This window comes from Pinus tabuliformis, chromosome 3_1 (genome assembly GCF_031772625.1).
Source record: "Pinus tabuliformis cultivar Carrire ecotype Pingquan chromosome 3_1, CPIR1, whole genome shotgun sequence".
Taxonomy (NCBI): domain Eukaryota; kingdom Viridiplantae; phylum Streptophyta; class Pinopsida; order Pinales; family Pinaceae; genus Pinus; species Pinus tabuliformis.
In genome coordinates, this window is record NC_142301.1 from 923,417,530 (window position 1) to 923,440,669 (window position 23,140).

Sequence of the window (23,140 nt, forward strand, 5' to 3'; positions counted from 1 at the left end):
CAAAGAAAACTCAACTATTTAAGTAACGTTATGTGATGATTTGATCATATGCCCAGTCTTTCCACATTAGGCATTCCTTGTTAGTTCCTGGTCAATACATCTTTGAGCAATGGGTAATAAACAATGTTTCTAGCAGTCCCGATGGCATCTAATTTGAACAAGTTATGTTAAACCATGGTTTAAACTTTAAACTTTATATATACTTGTGACGAGTATGCAATTCCATAATGTATTTAATACACGAGATCTTAAGAAACTATTGACGACAGTTTACTGGATCATGCAATGAAATCCAGTATAGAGACAATGTAAGACATTTATTTTCCCACAATGTATTAAATTCTAGACTGTAGAGAGACCTTCTTATAAATTGGAAGCAGTGAAGTCGAACATAAATGGATGATATTCTAGTTTTGTGATAAAACCTTTGTATATGTAGATTTCTTTTCCCATACTGTATTAATGTCCTAGACTGTAGAGGGCAGTAACTTATAAATACCTAGCATTGAAGACGAACATCAATGGATGTTAATCTACTTTTGCCACAAAAGTTACATGTGCACCTTGATTAATTGTCTCATATATTAACAACATGGGCAATGTTCATTCTATGGGATGGCAGTGGAAGGCTTCCACCAAGTTTTAAAAAAAATGTAGAAGAAAGATAAACTCTCATTTTCATCCCCTTTCAATATATAGTTGTCACTGATATCCAGGACCTGCCCGAGGAACAAGACAAGTGGAAATGAAGTGTCACTGCCCCGCAGTGATTGGATATGAGAACTAGGTACCAACACAATTCACTTCTACTTGCCTCTTCTATCATTATGAAACGAATACTCTACAGACCAGCATATTTTAACCTCTAACCATTATAGAAGCTTGTACCGACAATACATATGAGAATTGATCCAGTAATGGAGCATCCCATGTTATGAATTCGTTTTAGAGTGTAATTCAATTGGTTATTGCATTCTAACTTATGAACACAAATTGTGAATGATACAAACAATAACAGTCATAATCTCCCAAAAGGAACAGGTGACCGTGAGATCTTTAAACAATCTAATACTGGCTGAGGTGGATTTGTTTACTCCTTGAACAAATACAAAATACCTTCTGCTATTGTCTTCAAAATGGCGAAGATTATGTTGTTTTCCTGTTTCTTTGGACCTTCAAAAGACTTGGTGCTTGCATATGTGCTGCATAAAGAAACGTAGCCATAGAAGTAAATACTAAAAATAAAATATTGAAATTCATGCAAGCAATCACTCCACAAAAGCAAAGAACTAGGGTCATATACTTACCCATCAATATTCTCTGAAATACTAATAGGATTTTCATCATCGCTGTTGCTTTGCATGCTTTGCTTTTCATTTCCAAAGCTTAAACCTTGACCTTGTTGAGAAACAATGGACAATGGAACACTGGCTGTCTTACCAGTTAAATCTCCGTTAATGTTTGAGGATGAAAAGTCGCTCAAGTTTTTAGACTTCAACTCACTTGAGGATTTTTTATGAGCATCTGGAGTGTGTACCTGCACACCACGACAGCATCATCAGTTAGTGACAGCAAAAAAAAACATTTCTATCTGAACATGGTAACGTTAAGGGAGCTGTCATCATCAGCAAAGTCACTCTATTGCCCAATCTAATACAGCAGATATGAAGAGAATAACCATTAACTGATCAACCCAGAATTATGATTAAAAAATCAATAAAAAGGACTCACATGGGAAGTGCAGAAAAGAAATTATACATCCTTAATTTACTGCACCTCCAACTATTTCAAAATGACCAGTGCACGGTCATAAAAACGAATGATAACCTTGACATTAAAAATAAAAGTCAAATTACGCACCCAGGTTTGGATGACTAGAGCTGACAAAGCTAATTGATGCAAAAGAACCCGATAAAATGCCTGGAACCACAAATGGATTTACAAATGAAACCAAACCACTATTTCAATAGCAAATATAAGGACCAATATTATTTAGCAAAATGCACAAATTATCTATAACTGAGAAAAGGAGAAATATTCAAGACAGGGCTTTCTGCCTTACTCATGCCATTGGCTACCTTTACTCATATGATATATCCAAAGGCACTTTTCATGCTAAGGAAAATCAAAAGACTATCGAATATCTTCATAAGCAGTTGTTGCTTTGAATAAAATGAAATACTAATGATACCCTGTAACTTTGCACATGTCATACAACTGAAAAGAAAGATAAGACAGCTAAAAATTAACAACCTGAAAGAGCCCTAGGGACTGAAAAAAACCATCGATCTTAAAATGTTCTTAGGCTCATTGCATTTGAACTTTTCATACGTTTTTTCAATCTTTTATAGTTATTTCCCAGTAGTTTATAATTCTGAGTTATTTCAAGTAATTTATGTCTAAATCTGATTTGTGTTCGTTTTGATTTCCTTTAAAGTGAGAATAACACTACCTTAGTCCTACATGTGTTTCCATTCATCCCCACTTCCAGGCAAAAGGTTTTCAAAACCAGTAGTGGTCTTGTAGGTTGTGGAATGTCCTAGCTGTCAAGATAACATCAGCTGCATACAGCAAGGTTATTATTATGAACCCTGCTATGTTTACTCCAGCTCCCTTCCGGATTATCTATTCCTCTAGCTTGTTGATATAGAGTCAGAATAATGCGGGGGGGAAGGAGAGCAGCCTTATTTCACCCCTACATCACTACCTAAGTCACCTGACACGGGATTTGGGATTCGTAGTGCCAGATTCGGACACGTTGACCCCCTGGAACAGGACACGTAGGATTCGTTATATATTATTTTATTAAAAAAAAAAAATATATATATATATATATATATATATATTTTAAATATATATATATATATATATATATATATATATTTAAAAGATATATATATATATATATATATATATATATATTAAAATATAAATATATATATATATATATATATTTAAAAATTAGATATTTCTTACACAAATTTTAATTAATGATTCAAATTTATTGATTTCAAACATAGATCTTCATCTATAGCATGCATAGTACATACAAAATTCAAATACACGTCAATGGTACTGGTCACATAAATCATGATTCATAATTCATAACTAAAAGACAACTTACAACTACAAGATAGTAAGATAAACACACTGACAACTATAGTTTTCTCATTAAGTCATCAAATCAAAATGTGTTACATAGGTAGTGCTGGTGCAATGCCAATGGCAAATAGAAATAGAAAATATAAAACAACTACAGGTATACAAGCCTCAATGCATCAATCCTCATCATCAGCATCAGAATCAGCATCAATGTCCTCATCATCATGGTCCCTATTGCTCTCCTCTGCATCCTCCTCCTCCCCTGTATCCATAGTCGCCTCTGCTGCTAGTGTGGAGGATGACCCCACTAAGTCATCAAATCTAACAGGCTCTAACACTGGATCATTGAGATCCATGTTGGCCAATGCCAACTCAACACTGGTGTCCGGACCCATATCATCAGGAAAGACATCCCACATCTGTGTCTTTCCCCTCAACCACTCTTCCCTCTGCCTGTAAATAAGACGAAGGTTGGTGTGCACATACACCATTGTCTCTGCCCTGGACTGCTCAAGCCTGCTCTTCTTCACACTATACAAATTCCCATATGTGCTCCAATTCCTCTCGCAACAAGAGGATGAAGTCACTTGAGAGAGGAGCCTCATGGCTAACTGCTGAAGAGGACGGCTTGTTGCCCCATGATTTGCCCACCAAGAATGGGGCTTCTTAGCCCCCCTGTCTCTAATCACATCATAACCTCCAAATCAACCACTGCCAATGGAAAACTCTGCAAAGGCATCCTCCACCTCAGCAAGCAATGCACTATCCTGAAAAATCCGCCTGAATGCCTCTTTCCTCCCCTATGAGATTTCACCATCCATGTGAGGAGGGAATCTGCGGGAAGGTCCACCATTCAGCCACTCATGGTTGTAGTATTTGGGGTTCAATGAGTGAGCCAAACAATGTAAAGGTTTACAATTCTTGTCCCATCTGCTGACAAGAATATTTTGTATAGTATCACAGAAGGCCTCTGGTGATGTCTCATACTCGGGGCACTCACTCTGTAGAATAATGCTCCTCACAGACTCAATCATGGAATCCCATCCCTCATAAACCTCTCCTAGGATGGGTTTGTCTGTATCTGCAAATCGAAGCAAAGAAATGATAGGGTCCATGATCCGAATAATTAGATATACCCTCTCCCACCAAGCATCATCTAGCATTGTGTCCTTCACTCTTTTAGAGGCTACTTGATATGTCTTTCTCCAAAAAGACCAATCTCAGAAATAACCATGGCCCCAAGAGCGGTCTTGACCTCCCTCAACCTCTTCAACATCATGAATGAAGAGGCAAACCGTGTATCAGCAATCTTCAACAATGATAGATTGGTGTACTCCTTATAGATGGTGAGGGCATTTATATGATTTTGCACAAAGTTACGGATATGTCTTGCATCCTCAATAATGCTACCAATCCAAAGCACATCAGAAGCAATGGATTTCAGTTCTAAGTTCAATGAATGGACAATGCAAGGTGTCCAAAACACTTGTGGATATTTAGCTTCCACAATCATGCCAGCAACCTTGCAAACAGATGCATTATCTGCAATGATTTGCACACAAGAATCAACACCTACATCTTCAATAACTTTAATAAATAACTCACCAATAAATTGTGCATCCTTGTATTCTCCAAGTGTATCCACTGCTTTCATGAAAACTGGACCACTCAAGGAAGACACCATGAAGTTGATGATTGGGTGTCGTGCTAGATCTATCCATCCATCAGACAGATGTTGGCCATGATGCTACAAGAGGCTCAAGCATTTTTTGCACCTCTTTTTTTGCCTTCGTCAACAATGTGGTTCTCAGCTTCTCTGACCCAGGAGGCACATACCCTGCTGGAGCCCCTTGAGTTAGAGCTCGGCACATCTCAATAAATAGAGGTGAGCGTGCAACATTAAATGATATGAAGTTTTGATAGAAGAAGAAGGCAATGGTGAGATCAAGCTCTTCTCGTCTCTCTTTTTGGAAAATCTTGTCCATTGGACCAAGTGCTCTTCTTTTTGCTGCTTGTCCCCCAGTAGAAGTAGAACTCTCAAATGGAAATTTGGTGGTGGCTTTCCTCAAAAATGGAAAGGGGTCTTCATTCTTGGGTTTTCTTGATTTTGAAGCCACATTTTCCATACCAACAGTGGACTCCTTTTCCAATTCTTTTCTCTTTTGTAAGGAAACAGCTTTACAACCTCCAATTCCACAACCTGGTAAAGCCAACAAATGTGCTTTCACACGATAATATGTGCCTTTGAAAGAAATGTGACAGAAGTTGCATTTCCATTGCACATTGCCTCCTCCCTTTCCCTTGGTGTTTGTCCCATCCTCTCTTGTGACATATTTCCACAATGGATATTTATCATTGTCTTTAGGTCCTCCTCTTCCCTCAACATTACTTGCAGCAGACTCTGATGATATTGGGGGAGGAGGGGCATCTCCACCCATGACATTCTTGCCCTTCCTTTGCCCCCTAACTGCTGCCTTTGATTGAGCCATGAATACTGTAAAAGAAATGAACAAAACATGCACAAATTTGTAAACAAAAAATCATATACAAACTGCTGTAATAGAATAAGAAATGCAAAAAAAATGGAGCTGAAATGCACTTACCTGGTGCTTGAATCTCCTTGTCGAACGCTCTATTCCCTTAGCTCCTTGCTCCAAACCCTTCTCCACTTGCCAACAGCTCAAACAATGCTTGCCAAATGATCATGACTGTAATGAGCAAATACGGCCTTTTCTAACTCACGGGAGTCACTTTTCCGCCAAACGAATCATGGAAAACAGGACACGCAGTCAAAAATCGGGACACGTTGGAGAATTTCGGGACACGCTTGGGATTTGACGTGTCCTGATAGGATTCGACGTGTCCTGATAGGATTCGACGTGTCATGTTTTTTGGACACGTTTTTTGGACGAATCGTGTCCGACATGCCAGATTCGGACACGTGGCCCCTATATAACGAATCCGGTTACTTAGATCACTACAGAAACTATCTAGCAATCCTTCCTTGGTTCTGAATTTCTCCTTTACCTGCGAATATAATATAGATCTTGTCACCCTCCACTTTCTTGGGAACTCCATTTTCTCTTACATGGTGTTAAAGACCTTTTTAAAGTCCACAAAATAGCACTAGATTCCTCATCCTTGCTATCTGTTACCACTCAAATTAGCAGTGTTGACAAAGTTCAACCAAGACTGCTGCATGGTAAGCACTATGCCCAATGTCGCCTCAGCGCATTCCTCTCGCTGTAGGCCACCTCCCACAAAATGCCATGGGCGGTATCCTTACACAACAACTCAACCAAGAAATGATAGACCAGTCCTTAAATGAAATATATGGAAGAGGTAGGAGTTAGTTAAATAACCAAATTCTGATATGATTTATGATGTAACAACAAATTAATATTGCAGACCAGCGATGAGAAAATACTCAATATGCTAAGAAAATGAGCTTGAAACACCACAAATTGAGTATGAAAGCTTCTTACCACAATAGAAGACAAAATAGAGTTGTTATACCTGTTCTATATGGCTGTAAGAAGACAAAATGTTTGTTGTTCAGACCTGTATCTTTAATATTTCTAAATATTGCAGCAGGCCAGCAAGCATAGGGCCACTTTAGGGGCCTGAAAATAACCTTTAGTAAACCTGAACTCAAGATGCTAGTACTATCAAAGATATTTCCAATCGGCACAAGAACACTAATTTTAGGTAAACAGTTTGAAAGATATTAAATCTGCAATACAACTACCCAGAAATGAGCCCACAACCGTGAGCGCTGAAAATTGACTTGGCCAAAAACAATGATCAGACTTGCAAATATTTTTGGACAGCCAATATATGATCTAATAGAAATAATTAGTCAATGAAAAATCTCTTTAGATCAATTTCAATGGACACAAAAGATTTTATCTTGGTTTTCACCTATGTTGCACGAGAACAGGTGCCCCCCAAAAATCCTCACATTCCCAACGTTTCGGCGTTTTGGGGACTTTTAAACAGGTTGAGAACATTCTCGATTTTGTGAGGATGCCATTGGGGACTTGGGGACGTCCAAGTCATTCCCATCTTGTCCCTGGCTAATTTCGGGGAATTTTTTGTTGATTTTTCAAGTGCTATGATTACAAACACTAATTTTTGAAACTGGTAATTACTTCCAATGATGTAGATATTATTTTAGCACTCCCAGTTTATCATTAAGCAATTACACTTCAGAAATTCAACCATAAAAGTAGTAGGACAATAGAGATCACAATGCACAAAGATAACACAACATTTACCCTGGGAAAACCCACTTGGGGGAAATCCCAACAACCTTTTCCTTAGAGAAATTCTTCAATTCAACATGAAATACATCTAATTCTTCTAGTCAAATACAAAGTCAAACTGACCAACAATACACCCCTGGTCAAACTACCATCCTGTCTAGTCACAAAGTTGCTCAACCAGTTCGGTCCTGTCTGATTTAACTAGGTTCAACTTTCTAAAGGGCCATGTATTTTGCTTTTAGAGACCTCATAGGGAAAATCATGAAAATATACCAAGATGACTTAACTGTGGCATCCAAAGAGAGGAAAGACCATTGCAAACATCTAATAAAGGTATTTGAGAAATGTAGGCAATACAACATATCTCTCAACCCCAAAAAGTCCATCTTCGGGGTCAATTGGGGCAAATTGTTAGGACATGTGGTATCTAAAGAAGGAATTAGCATCAACCCAAAAAGGATTGAAGTAATCAAGAAGATACCTCCCCCCAAGGACAAAGGATCTTTGAGGTCATTCTTTGGCAAGATCAATTTTGTAAGAAGATTCATACCAAACTTTGCGGAGATCGTCAAACCAATGAATGACTTGTTGAAAAAGGATGTTTCTTATACATGGGGTACTGTGAAAAAGAGATCTTTCGAGGAAATCATAGAAAGAATTGCTTCTGCCCCTATCTTAGCTACTCCTGATTATACTAAAGACTTCGTCATCTATTCATTTGCTTCTAAACAAACTATTGTTGGCATACTCATGCAAAAGGACAATGAAGGAAATGACCAACCCATAGCCTTCATGAGTAAACCCCTTCAAAATGTTGATACAAGGTTGTTAAAATTGGCAACTAGGGCCAAACTCCATGTGGGTCATCTTATTTATGGCAGCGGATATTCTTCTTGGATCCCTCTCATCGAGAGGTGTAGGATTGATCTAAAGATCATCCGATTCCGATAAGTATCCATGGAGTTATGAATTTATTTGTGTTATAAGACAATTCGTCAAGGTCGGCTAGCAACCAAATAAACCCCACATGTGCTCAACGTTTTAGTATAAATAGAGGTGGCCTTCAAGTCATTTCAACACACTTGGAATCTCTTCCTCTCTCTACTTGTCTTTGGGTTTTAGTAGGAGGAGAGATCATAAGGAATAACGTTGCCCTGATCCAGAGGCCAGAAAGCCGAAACAGCGGGAAAAGCTGGAACTGCCAGAACTGTCGGAAACGCTGAAACTACCAGAAAAGATGGAACTGCCGGAAATGCCGGAAAAACAGGAACTGTCGGAAAAGCCGGAAAAGCCGGAACTGCTGGAAAATCCAGAACTGTTGGGAAAGATAGAACTACCGGAAAAGCCAAAAAAGCTGGAACTGCAGGAAAATCCGGAAATGCCAGAAAAGCCGGAAAAGCAAGAAAAGCTGAAAATGTCGGAACTACCGAAAAAGTCGACACTGCCAGAAAAGCCGGAACTGTCGGAACTGTCGGGAACGACCGAAACTGCCGGAACTACCAGAACTGTCAGGAACTGCCGAAACAGCTGGAGCATTTGTCTACGAAGGAGAGTAGCATGCAAGGGACAGCGAACTAACATTGGGACAGTTGTCTGGTACTTAGCAGCGAATACACCAAGCATGCAATGTTACATCTAGCATGCAAGGGACAACTAGCATGCAACAACAAGCATGCTAAGGACAACAAGCATGCTAGGGACAACAAGCATGCAAGGTGCAGCCAACACATAGGTCAGGATGGCAACATGGTGTAGCAATGGCACATAATGCAGTACAGTGATGGGTACAGTCATGATTAATGAAGCGTGATGAGATGCAGCATAGTGATGATGGGTGCAGCATGGTGCAGCGCGGTGACGTGCAGCATGGTGCAGCGCGGTGACGTGCAGCATGGTGACGAAATGCAGCACAACGATAGGTGAAGGAGTCACCTTAGAGAATTAGTTGAAGCAGCATGTCTTCAACTAATCTCATGTATCATCTTCTTAGAGATGATCTATGCTCTTATCTAGATAAGTCAAAGTGTTGACTTCTGTTGTAAACGTACTATCTCTCTCTCTCTCTGCTGAACTATTGAAGAACATCTAAGAAGAACTGATCAAGGGTTTCCCCACATTGGGGTTTGTCCCTGGCTAGCGCCACATCTTGTGTCCTCTTGTCTTGGCTTGTCTTCTGCGATTTATGTTTATGTTCTATCTGCAGTTTACTTTAATGTTGATGTGATTGCTAATCTGGAAAAAATATGGAGCTAATTGTGAAAATTGAAATAAATTGCTCTAAGCATAGAACATACCTAAAATTAACATGGTATCGAAGCTGAGGTGAAGACAATGCCCAAGCAAGAGTGAAAGAGCAATCACCGAAGACAATTGGGAAAGGACAAAAGGATCAGTGGATTCCTCATCCCTGTTCAAATTCACCAAGGGTGAAGTCGAAGAAGAGAATATTATTAGAATGGCGCAGCGAAATATGGCCTACCTAAAAATCACTTCATTGGAAGACCAGATCTCAAGGTGGAAGGAAAGGCAGATAACTAGTTCGGCCATTATGCGAAGGAGTGTCTGAATGGCAACGACACATCACTTGATGATGATAACAATCATTCCAAGGACATCTTCAATGATCAAAGGAATGACAGGTAATGCAGGTCATCAAGGAAATGCCGACTCATCATAGAAAGCAAGGAACCCCAGGTATGAAGAATCAAATGTTGTTTTTGATAAGATAAAGAAGCATTATCTTGTATTGGCCCTCTCCTTCAAATTCTTTGGGAATCTGGCTTATAGATTGTAGTGCTCAAGGCACTTCATTGGATAGATGGGTGCACTCTCTAATTTGGTAGAGATGGGAACAATCGTGGGATTATACTTGGAGCCGATGCCACCTATCCCGGAAAGGGTGTAGGGAATGTTAACTCTCAATTGAATAAGGGTAACTCGATTCATTTACAGAATATCTTTTATGCACTTGATCGCAAGAAGAACCTAGTGTCCATCTCGGAAATGGAAGTCAAAGGTTTCAGGGTGGCATTCATCAATGGAAAGGTACGTGTTAAAAAATATAATTTTCAAAGATGCTTTTTCTCATGGGTTCAAGGTTGGCAATTTGTATCAAGTTGTAGGATGGTCCATTAGGGATCATGTCAATTGACATATCGCATCTATAACACCGGAGGTCTACCTATGGGGCCCTACCTGATATGAGTCAAATGGAGATAGGGATGTTTGAATTCAAGTAGAGCATGAAGGTACATGTCTGAGATGTACCGAAGGAAAATCTTACAAGGGGACCATTCCCCTCATGTAGCAGGTCCACAGGTTTGGAACAACCCGAGGAGTTTGAGATTCATGATCGGGAATCTCATGTATACAGGTGGAAGAAAGCCCTCTATGGCTTGAAGCAAAACACCCCGGGCGTAGTATGAGAGGATTGATAGCTGTCTGATGAAGCTGAGATTCACTAGGAGTGAAACCGATCCAAACCATTACCCGAAGGTTGTGGATGATAGACCTCTCATACTGGCACCTTATGAGGACGACCTATTTCTGACAGGTGCAGACCCTCTCATTTGCAGAAGTAAGAGGGAGTTGGATTCCGGATGTGGAATGATAAACTGCAAGCCTGTGACTACCTCGAGGATCTTAACTTTCAGAAGTTATATGGTAGTGATGTCGGACCAGATTTGGGAAATGCCTCTGAGTTTCATAAACTCATTCGCGTTGATGTTCTTGGTGAACTTCCGTCTGGACATATGTTTTGCAGTTAGCATGGTGAGCTCATATTTGGTTGAGCCTCACTGGATTGGTGCCAAGAATCTTCTGAGATATCTTCGGGGCACAATCTCTCATGGATTGAGATACACTGCCGGAAATATGAAACTGCATGATTATTCGAATGTTGACTGGGCAGGCAGTGTGGAGGATCACTAGAGCACTTCTCAATGTTGGTTCTCTTTGGATTCTGCTTCGATATCATGGATGAGCAGGAAGCAGAAGTCGGTTGCTATAAGCACCGCCGAGACCGAATACATAGCTACGAGTATGATCTCGTGTGGAATGAGTTGGATTCCGGATGTGGAATGATAAACAGCAAGCCTGTGACTGCCTCGAGGATCTTAACTTTCAGAAGTTATATGGTAGTGTTGTCGGACCAGATTTGGGAAATGCATCTGAGTTTCATAAACTCATTCGCGTTGATGTTCTTGGTGAACTTCCGTCTGGACATATGTTTTGCAGTTAGCATGGTGAGCTCATATTTGGTTGAGCCTCACTGGATTGGTGCCAAGAATCTTCTGAGATATCTTCGGGGCACAATCTCTCATGGATTGAGATACACTGCCGGAAATATGAAACTGCATGATTATTCGAATGTTGACTGGGCAGGCAGTGTGGAGGATCACTAGAGCACTTCTCAATGTTGATTCTCTTTGGATTCTGCTTCGATATCATGGATGAGCAGGAAGCAGAAGTTGGTTGCTATAAGCACCGCCGAGACCGAATACATAGCTACGAGTATGATCTCGTGTGAAGTTGCATGGTTGCAGAAGCTCTTAAGTGAGCTATTTGTACACATGATGAATACCACTGTGATTCTCTGTGACAACCAGAGGGGGGATTCGATTATTGAGGAATCCCATATTCGATGATTGCTCTAGCAGATAGACATCAAATACTGCCTTATCTGTGATATGGTAAGTCGATGAGCGAGGAGGCTCCATCACATTGAGACTGATGTATAGGTCACAGACATTTTGTCAAAGCCCCGAGGAAAGGTCAAATCTATGACTTTCCCGAACGACTTGGATTCGTTGAGAGACCTTCTTATAAGGGTCCTGCATGTTCAATGCATTGAGCTTTGGGAGCTCTGGGGGGCTTGGGGTACTTACTGCAGCAACATATGACCACAGGGTGACTCACCCTCCCCTAGTGGTGTGCTATGAACAAGATGATTAGTTCTTCTGTGGGCCGGGATGATTAGTTCTCCCGTGGCAACTGTGGAATAGGATGATTAGTTCTCCTATGGGCCAGGATAATTTGTTCTCCGTGGTGACTATGAAACAGGATGATTAGTTCTCCTGTGGGCCAGGATGATTTGTTCTCCGTGGCAACTATGGAACAGGATGATTAGTTCTCCTGTGGGCCAGGATGACTAGTTCTCCGTGGCATCCACTGACAGGATGATTCGTTCTCATGTGGACAGGATGATTAGTTCTCCTGTCGAGGCATCCTACCCATGCAATTTGGGACTCATGGGAAGTACCTCTCATCTGATCAATGAGCAGGGAAATGAGGATAGGGACCATAGTAGTACTATCGATGGACGCATCACTATATCTACTGTACTCCCTATGCTAGGATGACCTCCATTGATCTGAGATCAGTATGAGTGGTTTGAGACACCCTCTTGTGACATTGATCTAGGATCAGTATGAGTGGTTTGAGACACTCTTTTGTGACATTAATCAGGGATCAATGAAACTGATCTAGGATCAGTATGAGTGGTTTGAGACAATCTCTTGTGATATTGATCTAGGATCAATAAAACTGACTTCGGGTCAGTAAGAGTAATGTGACATACTCCCTTCAGATGAAACTGACTTCGGGTCAGTAGAGAATGGTATGAGACATTCTCGATCAATTCTTCTTCTTCATGGTTCAGCAGAGCAGAGCAAAGCAGAGTTCCGCAGATCAAAGTAGAGCAGAGCTTAGCAGATCAGAGCAGAGCAGAGCAGTGCAGGGCATTGACAGCAAAGATAGTACAGTTGGACATATGGATCAACGGATGGAGTTCTCCCTAGTTGATAGGGAGTGTTAAAATTGGCAACTAGGGCCAAACTCCATGTGGGTCATCTTTTTTATGGCCGCTGATATTTTTCTTGGACCCCTCTCATCAAGAGGTGTAGGATTGATCTAAAGATCATCCGATTTCGATAAGTATTCATGGAGTTATGAATTTATTTGCGTTATAAGACAATTCGTCAAGGTCAGCCAGCAACCAAATAAACCCCACATGTGCTCAACGTTTTAGTATAAATAGAGGTGGCCTTCAAGTCATTTCAACACACTTGGGATCTCTTTCTCTCTCTACTTGTCTTTGGGTTTACTAGGAGGACAGATCCTAAGGAATAACGTTGCCCTGATCCAGAGGCCAGAAAGCCGGAACTGCCGAAGAAGCCGAAACTGTCAAAAACGCCGGAAAAGCCGGAAAAGTCGGAAAACCCGAAACGTCGGAACTACCGAAAAAGCCGGAATTGCCGGAAAAGCCGGAACTGCCAAAAATGCCGGAAAAGCCGAAACTGCCAGAAAAGCCGGAAAATCCGAAACTGTCGGAAAAGCCGGAAAAGCCAAAACTACTAGAAAAGCCGGAAAAGCCGAAAATGTTGGAACTACAAGAAAAGTTGGAACTGTTGGGACTGTCGGAACTGCCGAGAACAACCGGAACTATCGAAACTGCCGAGAACAACCGGAACTATCGAAACTGCCGAGAACAGCCGAAACTGCCAAAACTACCAAGAACTGCCGAAACAGCCGGAGCATCTATCTCCGAAGGAGAGCAGCATGCAAGGGACAGCTAACTAACATTGGGACAGTTGTATGGTACTTAGCAGCAAATACACCAAGCATGCAATGTTACAGCTAGCATGCAAGGGACAACTAGCATGCAACAACAAGCATGCTAAGGACAACAAGCAAGCAAGGTGCAGCCAACACATAGGTCAGGATGGCAACATGGTGCAGCAATGGCACATAATGCAGTACAGTGATGGGTATAGTCATGATTAATGAAGCGTGATGAGATGCAGCATAGTGATGATGGGTGCAGCATGGTGCAGCGCGGTGAGGTGTAACATGATGACGAAATGCAGCACAACGATAGGTGAAGGAGTCACCTTGGAGAATTAGTTGAAGCAGCATGTCTTCAACTGATCTCATGTATCATCTTCTTAGAGATGATCTATGCTCTTATCTAGACAAGTCAAAGTGTTGACTTCTATTGTAAACGTACTATCTCTCTCTCTCTGCTAAACTATTGAAGAACATATAAAAAGAATTGATCAAGGGTTTCCCCACATTGGGGTTTGTCCCTGGCTAGCGCCACATCTTGTGTCCTCTTGTCTTGGCTTGTCTTTTGCGATTTATGTTTATGTTCTATCTGCAATTTACTTTAATGCTGATGTGATTGCTAATCTGGAAAAGATATGGAGCTAACTGTGAAAATTGAAATAAATTGCTCTAAGCATAGAACATACCTAAAATTAACAAAGGTATACTATCACTGAAAAGCAAGCTTATGCCCTTGTCAAGTCTCTCAAGTATTTTAGAGCATATGTGGGGTACAACAAAATATATGCCTATGTTCCTTACCCTGTTGTGAAAGATATGTTGTTACAAACTGACTGCCTTGGATCTAGGGGGAATGGTTGGCAAAAATACAAGAGTATAACTTAGATATTCGTCCTAAAAATATCATCAAGGGTCAAGGTTTGGCTGAAATGTTAACCGAAGGTAATAGCACGGTTATCCAAGAAGGAGAGAAGGAGTTGTTGAAGAATGTGACTAGTGCCAGTCTTCATAATTGTACTTGTCAAAAGAAATTTTATTATTAAAGAAAAATGACTTATTAAAGCACAGGTTTCATGCTTGGGTCAATGTTTTCTAGGTCAAAGCCTCCATTGGAGGCTTCTAGGTTTTGTATTGAGTCATTAGAGTCAGTCATTTTTATTAGACCCTTGGGCTTTTGTATCCTGTAAAAAGAATTATTTTTGAGTCAAAAGGGTTATTTGTCTCCTTCACAAAAAGTCGGCCTTGTCCCCATGAAGTCGGCCTACATTAGGGCAATTCGACCCAGCGGAAAGGCTATATATAGAGAGGTGGCTCGACCTATTTGGAGCACTCACTCTATACGTTCGATCTTCAAGGAAGAGAAGCAGAAAAAGAGAGTGAAGTAGCTAAAGAAGGATGAAAGAAGTTGGGAAGATCCAATTCGAGTTTTTGGGCTATCTATCTCACACATGCAAAGTTTTTGGGCAGTTGCTGGGCCAAAAATTCCATGTCTACTACAAGTCTGAAATTCTATTGCTGGAGGCCGAAATTTTGTCTACTGCATGTTCGAAATTTTATTACTAGGGGCCGAAATTTTGTTGCTAGGGGGCCGAAATTATGGGTTGAAGTTGTTGTTGGGGAATTGTCACTTGGAGACTTTGACAGAGATCGTCTATTGAAGGGAAGGGTTGACTTGGTGGTTGGAGGAGGTCTTTGCCTAGGTCTAAGAGGTCTTGGAGTGTCTCATCTCGATTTGAATCTACTAGTGGAAGAATTGGACTGGGTTTTCCCCTTGAAGGGGTTTTTCCTTGGCTGAGCGCCTAAATCTCGTGTCTCTTGCTCTTGTGGTCTTCATGTACATATACTTTCGTAATTGTTTGATAAAAGATAAACTAATAAAGAAGTAAAAGAATCCAACATAAATCACAAGTAATTATCAAGAAAGAGCAATCAAACCCTAATTCATATAAGCATTGATTTCTCAACATGGTATCAAAGCTAAGGTCGAAGAAGGTTGAAGATCACTTTGTTGGCTATCACTTAAAGAAAGGAAAAGCAATCTTGGAAGAAAATATTACTTCCTCTATGGAAAGTTACTTGAAGATAGGACTCAATATCGTGAGAATTACAAGAAGTTGAATTGGAAGAATCATCTACAACCTATCTCGGAGAGTCAAGAGCGAAGGATTCTTAGTTGCACTTACAGGTACTCTTGATGATAACAACGCATGGATCATTGATAGAGGAGCATCAAGACATATGACAAGAGAAAGTCGACAACTTCATACTCTATCAAGGGGACCATCATCTCATGCAGTGGAGCTAAGATATGACAACCGTTATGCAGTCAAGGGCCTTGGATCTACATCATTGAAGCTAGAAAGTGGAGTAAAGCTACACCTCAACAACATACTCTATGTCCTAGGTTTGAAAAAGAATTTACTTTCCATTTCTTGTTTAGAAGATAAATGAAATAGGGTTTCCTTTGTAGATGGTAAGTTTTGGTTTGGGGAAAGGATTCAAGTATTGAAAAGGCAAAGGTTATTGGAGTTCGTGAAGGAAGACTATATAGAGTTATAACACCATCTCCTCAAGCCCTAGTTCACATGGAAATCAATCCTATCAAACTTTGGCATAGAAGATATGGGCATATTCATTACAAGATAATACCCTCTCTTAGTCAAATGGTAAAGGGCATTCCCAACATCAAGGAAGATCATGAAGGAGTATGTAAGGGATGTGCCTTGGGAAAGAATACAAGGAAACCTTTACAAGCAGTGATACAAGGTCTAAGGAGATATTAGACTTCATTCATTTCAATGTGTGTGGGCCAATGTCTAACAAATCTCTTGGCAGCCATCTTTATTATGTGACCTTCATTGATGATCATTCTAGAAAGACATGGCTCTATCTTCTCAAGACAAAGGACAAAGTATTTGAAAAGTTCAAGGAATTTAGATCCAACGTGGAGACCTTAATCGAAAGAAAGAAAAAAAATTGAGATCTGCCAATGGAAGGCAATACACTTCAAAAAAATTAATTGCATATTGTAAAGACGCAGTTATTAAGAGGGAGCTCATTGTTCCCTACAACCTCGAGCAGAATGGAGACGCAAGAAAGGAAAAATAGAACTATTGAAGAATGCATATGAACTATGGTATTTGATCAAGATCTACCAAAATTTCTATGGCAAGAAGCAGCAATGACAACGATATATATACAAAATAGAAGTCCTTAGAGAATCATTGATAATATGACACCGGAAGAAGCATTCACATGGAAGAATCCATGTGTAGACCATCTCTAAATCTTTGGGTGTCCCACATACATCCATGTTCCAAAAGACAAGCGAAAGAAATTGGATTCTACAAGCATAAAAGGGATCTTCGTTGGTTATAGCCTTTCATCAAAGGCTTATAGAATCTACATCAAGGAAGACAAATCGAAGTTAATAGGGATGTTATATTTGATGAAAATCATGCCTACAAAAGATCCGAGGATATACCAATTGAATCTGATCAAGAAGATGTACCGTTATTTGAAGAATAAGGGCATCATGACAAGACAACTACAAACCAAGTAGAAGAAGAAGAAGGACCAAGTGAGCCTATCCAACCTATGATCATTCCCGAAACAAAGAAGAGGCCAAATTGGTTAAAAGCTACACTTGAAGACGCTAAAGGACATGAAGCAACTAAAGGATCGTTCAGAGAAAGCAAAAGACTGAAGGGATATTCAGAATATGTTGGATATATGACAAAATTGATAGAAGCAAAACCTACTACCTTATAAGAAGTCGCTCATCAAGAAAAAAGGAAGAAGGCGATGCATGAAGAATATCAATCCATTATGAAGAATAGGGTTTGGGAAATCCTTCTTAGACCAAGTGACAAATCGGTTGTCACCTCCAAATGGATTTACAAAATCAAACATGTTGTTGACGGAAGCATAGACAAATACAAAGCTAGATTTGTCGCAAGAGGTTTCTCACAAAAGGAAGGGATAGACTATGAAGAAACCTTTTCTCCTACTGCTAGGTATACTACTATAAGATCTTTGGTTTCGCTAGTTGCTACTATGGAATGGAATATCCATCAAATGGATGTTAAAACAACATTTCTAAATGGAACCATTGATGAAGAAGTTTACATTCAACAACCAGAAAGCTTTGAAATAAATAGCAAAGATACACATGTTTGCAGACTCAAGAAAGCCCTATATGGCTTGAAGCAAGCTCTTAGAGCATGGTATGCAACGATGGATGCATATCTCTTAAGAATTGGGTTCGTCAAAAGTTCTACCAATGCAAACCTCTACATCAAGGTGGTGAAGAATGCGCCAATCATAATACTACTATATGTGGATGATTTGTTTATTACAGGTGTGGAGCGCAGAATACTAGAATGCAAGAAAATGTTGGCAACAGAATTCGAAATGAAAGATCTGGGATTCATACACTATTACTTGGGCTTGGAAGTCTAGCAAAAACCTGGTGAGATATATCTTGGTCAAGGTAAATACATAATCAAGATGTTATAGAAATTCAGTATGATGGATTCCAAACCTATGATTACTCCCGTGATCACTAATCTCAAGAAGTTGAGAAGCTTTGACTCTAGTCTCGTCGATCCTACTAGTTACGTAAGTTGGTGGGCTCTCTGATGTACTTGGTAAATACAAGACCTGATATATGTTTCATTGTAAATGTTCTTGGTCAATTTCAATTGGAGCCTCGTCAAGACCATTGGATAGCTGCCAAGCATATCTTGAGATATTTACGTGGCACAATACATCACTGCCTAAAGTATGATGGAAAGGAAGTCAAGTTAACAGGTTTTATCGATTCCAATTGCGATGGCAGTGAGATTGATGGAAGAAGCACTACTGGGCACTATCGGTGGATGTTTCAGTTTGGGATCTGCAATGATTTCATGGATGTGTAGAAAACAAGATCCTATTGCATTAAGTAGTGCCAAAGCGGAATATGTTGTTCCATGTGAAGTAGGAAAAGAAGTTGTTTGGTTAAGAAAATTATTGCTAAATTTGTTTGGAAAACCTTTGGATCCTACAGTGATAAATTGTGATAATCAAAGCAGCCTAAAGATCTTTGAAGGCCCCATATTTCATGCAAGGATGAAGCATATCAACAACAAGTACCATTGCATTAGGAGTTTGGTACAAGATGGGGTTGTGAAGCTACAATATATTCCGACAAATAAGCAGGTAGTTGATGTATTGCTGAAATCTCTTCCGAATAAGAAGTTTGAATATTTTAGAAGCATGTTGGGATTGGTTGGTGTTACAGATTTAGTTGATACGGAGAGATGAAGCATCTTATGGCAAGATGCTTGGGAGGCCATCTTCCCAACCTATGTGTTGATGTCTCAATCCCGAAGTAGGGAGGGTGTCGTTGGTCATGGAGCTCCAACATTGGATACGCACTTAGATCCCTCGATTGTTGGTAAAGCTTAAAAGTCTGATGGTACCTAGAGTGGCTAAAGCTTGAGTCCACCTTAATCCCACCCGATTAGAATACCCTAGTCAGGTATCTAATATGTAGCACTGCATGTGCTAGAAACTTCGCAGTTTATTTCATTTTGAGATCTTCCATGTACTCTTATATGTATGTAATTATGAATACCTCCCTAGTTAAGAGGGAGTGTTGAAGAATGTAACTAGTGTCGTTCTTCATAATTGTATTTGTCAAAAGTGTTGAAGAATGTAGCTAGGTTCAATCTTCATAATTGTATTTGAGTCATAATGAAATGTATTTACCAAAAGGAAAGAAAAAGAAATTTTTATTATTGTTGTTATGACTTATTAAAGCATGGGTTTCATGATTGGGTCATCATGTTTTAGGTCAAAATCCCCATTGAGGACTTCTAGGTTTTGTCTTAAGTCATTAGAGTCATTGTCCATTTAATGAGACCCTTCTTGGGCTTTTAAATCATGTAAAAATAATTATTATTGAGTCAAAAATGTAATTTGTCACCTCCACACCAAGTCGGCCCTTACCTGATCAAGTCGACCTACATGAGGGTAATTCGACCTCTAGAAAAGGGTATATATACAAGAAGTTCGATTCATTTGGAAGACACTAACTCACAAGTTCGATATCCAAGAAGAGGAAGCAAAAAAAGTGTGAAGTTGCAGAAGAAGGAGAAGATTTGTTGGAGAAGGAAAAATCGAAGTTTTATGGGTTGTCTCTCTCTCACTCGTGTGGATTTACTGGGCTATTTACTAGGTCGAAATTCTGTTGCTGGGAAAATCGAAATTCTACTGCTGGGAAAGTTGAAATTCTGGATTCTACTAGGTCGAAGTTACTGCTCGGTCGAAGTTCAGTTGTTGGGGAAGTCAAAATTCTATTGATACAAGATCGAAGTTACAGCTAGGTCGAAGTTTAGTTGTTGGGGAAGTCAAAATTCTACTAATACAAGATCGAAGTGCTAGGTCGAAGTTGTTGTTGGAAGGTTATCATCTAAAGAAGGAAGGAATGGCTGACTTGGTCATTGGATCAAGTCTGTGTCTAGGTCAAGGAATATTGGATCATCTCGTGAAATTATTAATGGAAGAGTTGTTGATTGGGTTTTCCCCTAGATAGGGGTTTTGCCCTAGTTGTTTGCCTACATCTAAGTGTCTCTAATCTTTATGTTATTGTTTTGGTAATTGCTTGAAGAACTAAACTAAAAGAAGAACATAAGAATATCACAAGTAATTATCAATATAAAGAAAATCTTTCTGCCTTTCTGATTTTCTAACATGGAATCAGAGCTAAGGTGAAGAAGAAGGAAAAAGGCAGCTTGAAAATCTATTAAAAGGAGAATAAGGAGTTTTAAGAAGCTTGAATAAAGGGTCATCAAGGAAAAGGTTCATATAAGAAATCAAGTCTATCATCTTCAAGAACAATGTCTAACTCAATGAAGAGAGAAAACAAATTAGAAGGAGCATCAAATTACAAGGCATGGAAAAAGAGGATAGATCTCATCCTCAGAATAAAGTCTTGGATTTATCCAAAGGAAAAGTAAAGAAGCCTACAAATGAGTCAAGTGATGTAGAAAAGGCAAAGTTCAGAGAAACAAAGATATTGGCCATGACACTAATGGCAGATGTAATAAAGAATAACCTCATCCCATATATATCCAACATAGATTTTTCTCAAGAGATGTATGAGGCATTATCCAAATTATTCACAATCAAGAACCTTGGTCAAATAGCAAGTCTTAATAATGAACGGAGATCAATAAAGATGACAAAGGAAGACACTGTGGCATCCTTCTTTGTAAGAATAGGTAGAACCAGAGATGAACTCTAGGCAATAGATGAGATAGTACCTGCAAAAAAGCTTGTAACCATTGCACTTCTAGGATTACCAACATCATGGAGTGTCTTTTCATCAGGTCTCAACAGTTGGAAGGAAACTCCTACATTCAAACAATTATGGAACGCATGCAGTCAAGAAAAATTCAAAATTTCATTAGTGAGCAATAAAGAGAATGACGAGGAGAAAGTTTCAAATGTCTACTCCGCTCATCACAAGAACATAGGAACCTTCAAGAAGTCTAAAGGGCCTAGAAGGAAGATAGACCTATCCAAAATCAAATGCTACGATTGCCACAGGATGGGTCACTATAGAAGCGATTTTCCTGAGAATCTGAGGAATAGAAACAGAAATAGGGATCAAGCAAATGTTGCCGAAGAAGGATCTCCAAAGAAACTGAAGAATCGATAATAAAGGACTTGTACTACTAAGTCCCTCTACTCTAAGCTTTTGAATTGTTTTGTATTTTGATTTTTAGTACTTATAGGTTTAACATGCTTTGGAAAAACATTGTTGATTTGTTTTGTTAAAGTTATAGGTATCCCTCGAAATTGGATAGAGGGAGCCCTCACCATTTTTCCAAAGATAAGTATCTTGCTCCTTATATTATCTTTCATATTTGGTTTTCCTTTTCTTATTTAGATGTGTTTATACAAGATGCTAATAACATTTCTTTTTATATTTTCCTTATTTAGGAAAAGCTTGCTGATATGCTCAAGGGCTATGGAAAGGTACATTCATTCATTCTAAATGAATCTGTGTTACACTACTAACAAGTGCTATGTCTAGGACCTTTGAATCTTAAAGATTCTTGTTTGGGTGATTAATCATTAGATTAAATATACCCTCATTAAAATCATTATGTTTGTGGAACCCTAAAAGGTTCTCTGTAAAACCCTAACCTAAGGGTATGCTAATATGAAAAACCCTAGTCTACTTAGGGTTACTGATGAAATCTAGAAAATATTATTCTTTCGATGTTTGGGGTTTTGATGGTAATGTCATGTTTGGAGTTTTAGTATCATTATGGAAACCCTAGTCCTTCAAGTTGGATGGTAATGTGTTCCCAGACCTTGAGGTTTTGGTAAATTAGGGTTTATGAGTAATACCCTTATGTATCGAGACTAAGCTCCTAGGAATGAAACCTTACGTGTATGTTTGTTTGTCTAATAAAAACCCTAGCCTAATCAAGATCATTATATGTATGACTTTAAATGTATTGATATTTGTGTCTTGGGTTTGTCCTATATATGTTATTATATGCTTGTGCATGATTATCCTATATATGTATATGTGCTAACCTATTTGTTGATAAGTTCTAGTGTTTGTAACTAAGCCCTAGTAGAAGTTTGATATTCTAGGATATGACGAGATGATATTGTTTCAAAAGCGATGATAAAATCTAGGGTTTACAAAAAGGTTGCTCATATTGTTGAAACCTTAGATTGTGTTGTGATTGGTTTTGATTATTGAAGTTTAGTATGAAATCTAGGGTATGCATTAAATCCTAGTAGAAGTCTAACATATGTATTCTAAAGTTGTTGGATACATTGTAGAACTTTACTTGTTTCAATTGCTTCTATGTTTTGCAATATATTATAGTAGAGTATGTCATATCTCTAGAAGAAATATTGAGGCCCTAGATATAATGAGACTGATATCTTGATTGAGTTACTGATGTGATCTAGGGGTTATAACCTAACCGGACCAAAAAGTCGAAGTTTAAAAGAAAAATCAAGGTCTACCAAATGGATGTTAAGTTAGCTTTTCTAAATGGTGAATTGGAGGAAGAAATTTACATTCAACAACCCAAAGGTTTTCTGCGCTCTGACAAAGAAGACTACGTCTGCAAATTAAAGAAAGCTCTATATGGTCTCAAGCAAGCTCCTAGGGCTTTGTATGCTCGTCTTGA

General features: G+C 39.2%; 1 protein-coding gene across 3 annotated transcripts in view; it reads right to left on the minus strand.

Annotated features, from left to right (window-relative positions):
• Positions 1–564: 564 nt before the first annotated feature.
• Positions 565–23,140, minus strand: part of LOC149190762 (uncharacterized) — a 184,647-nt gene continuing 162,071 nt past the window's right edge. For 2 of the 3 annotated variants that reach the window (XM_089412263.1, XM_089412262.1), the window contains 3 exons: positions 1,861–1,920; positions 1,308–1,537; positions 565–1,202 (listed from right to left, as the gene is read on the minus strand). In XM_089412263.1, the coding sequence (XP_089268389.1) occupies positions 1,091–1,202; positions 1,308–1,537; positions 1,861–1,920 (402 nt within the window). In that variant the 3' untranslated portion in view covers positions 565–1,090. The remainder of the gene's footprint in view (positions 1,203–1,307; positions 1,538–1,860; positions 1,921–23,140) is intronic. The other variant, XM_089412264.1, reaches the window with a different exon arrangement.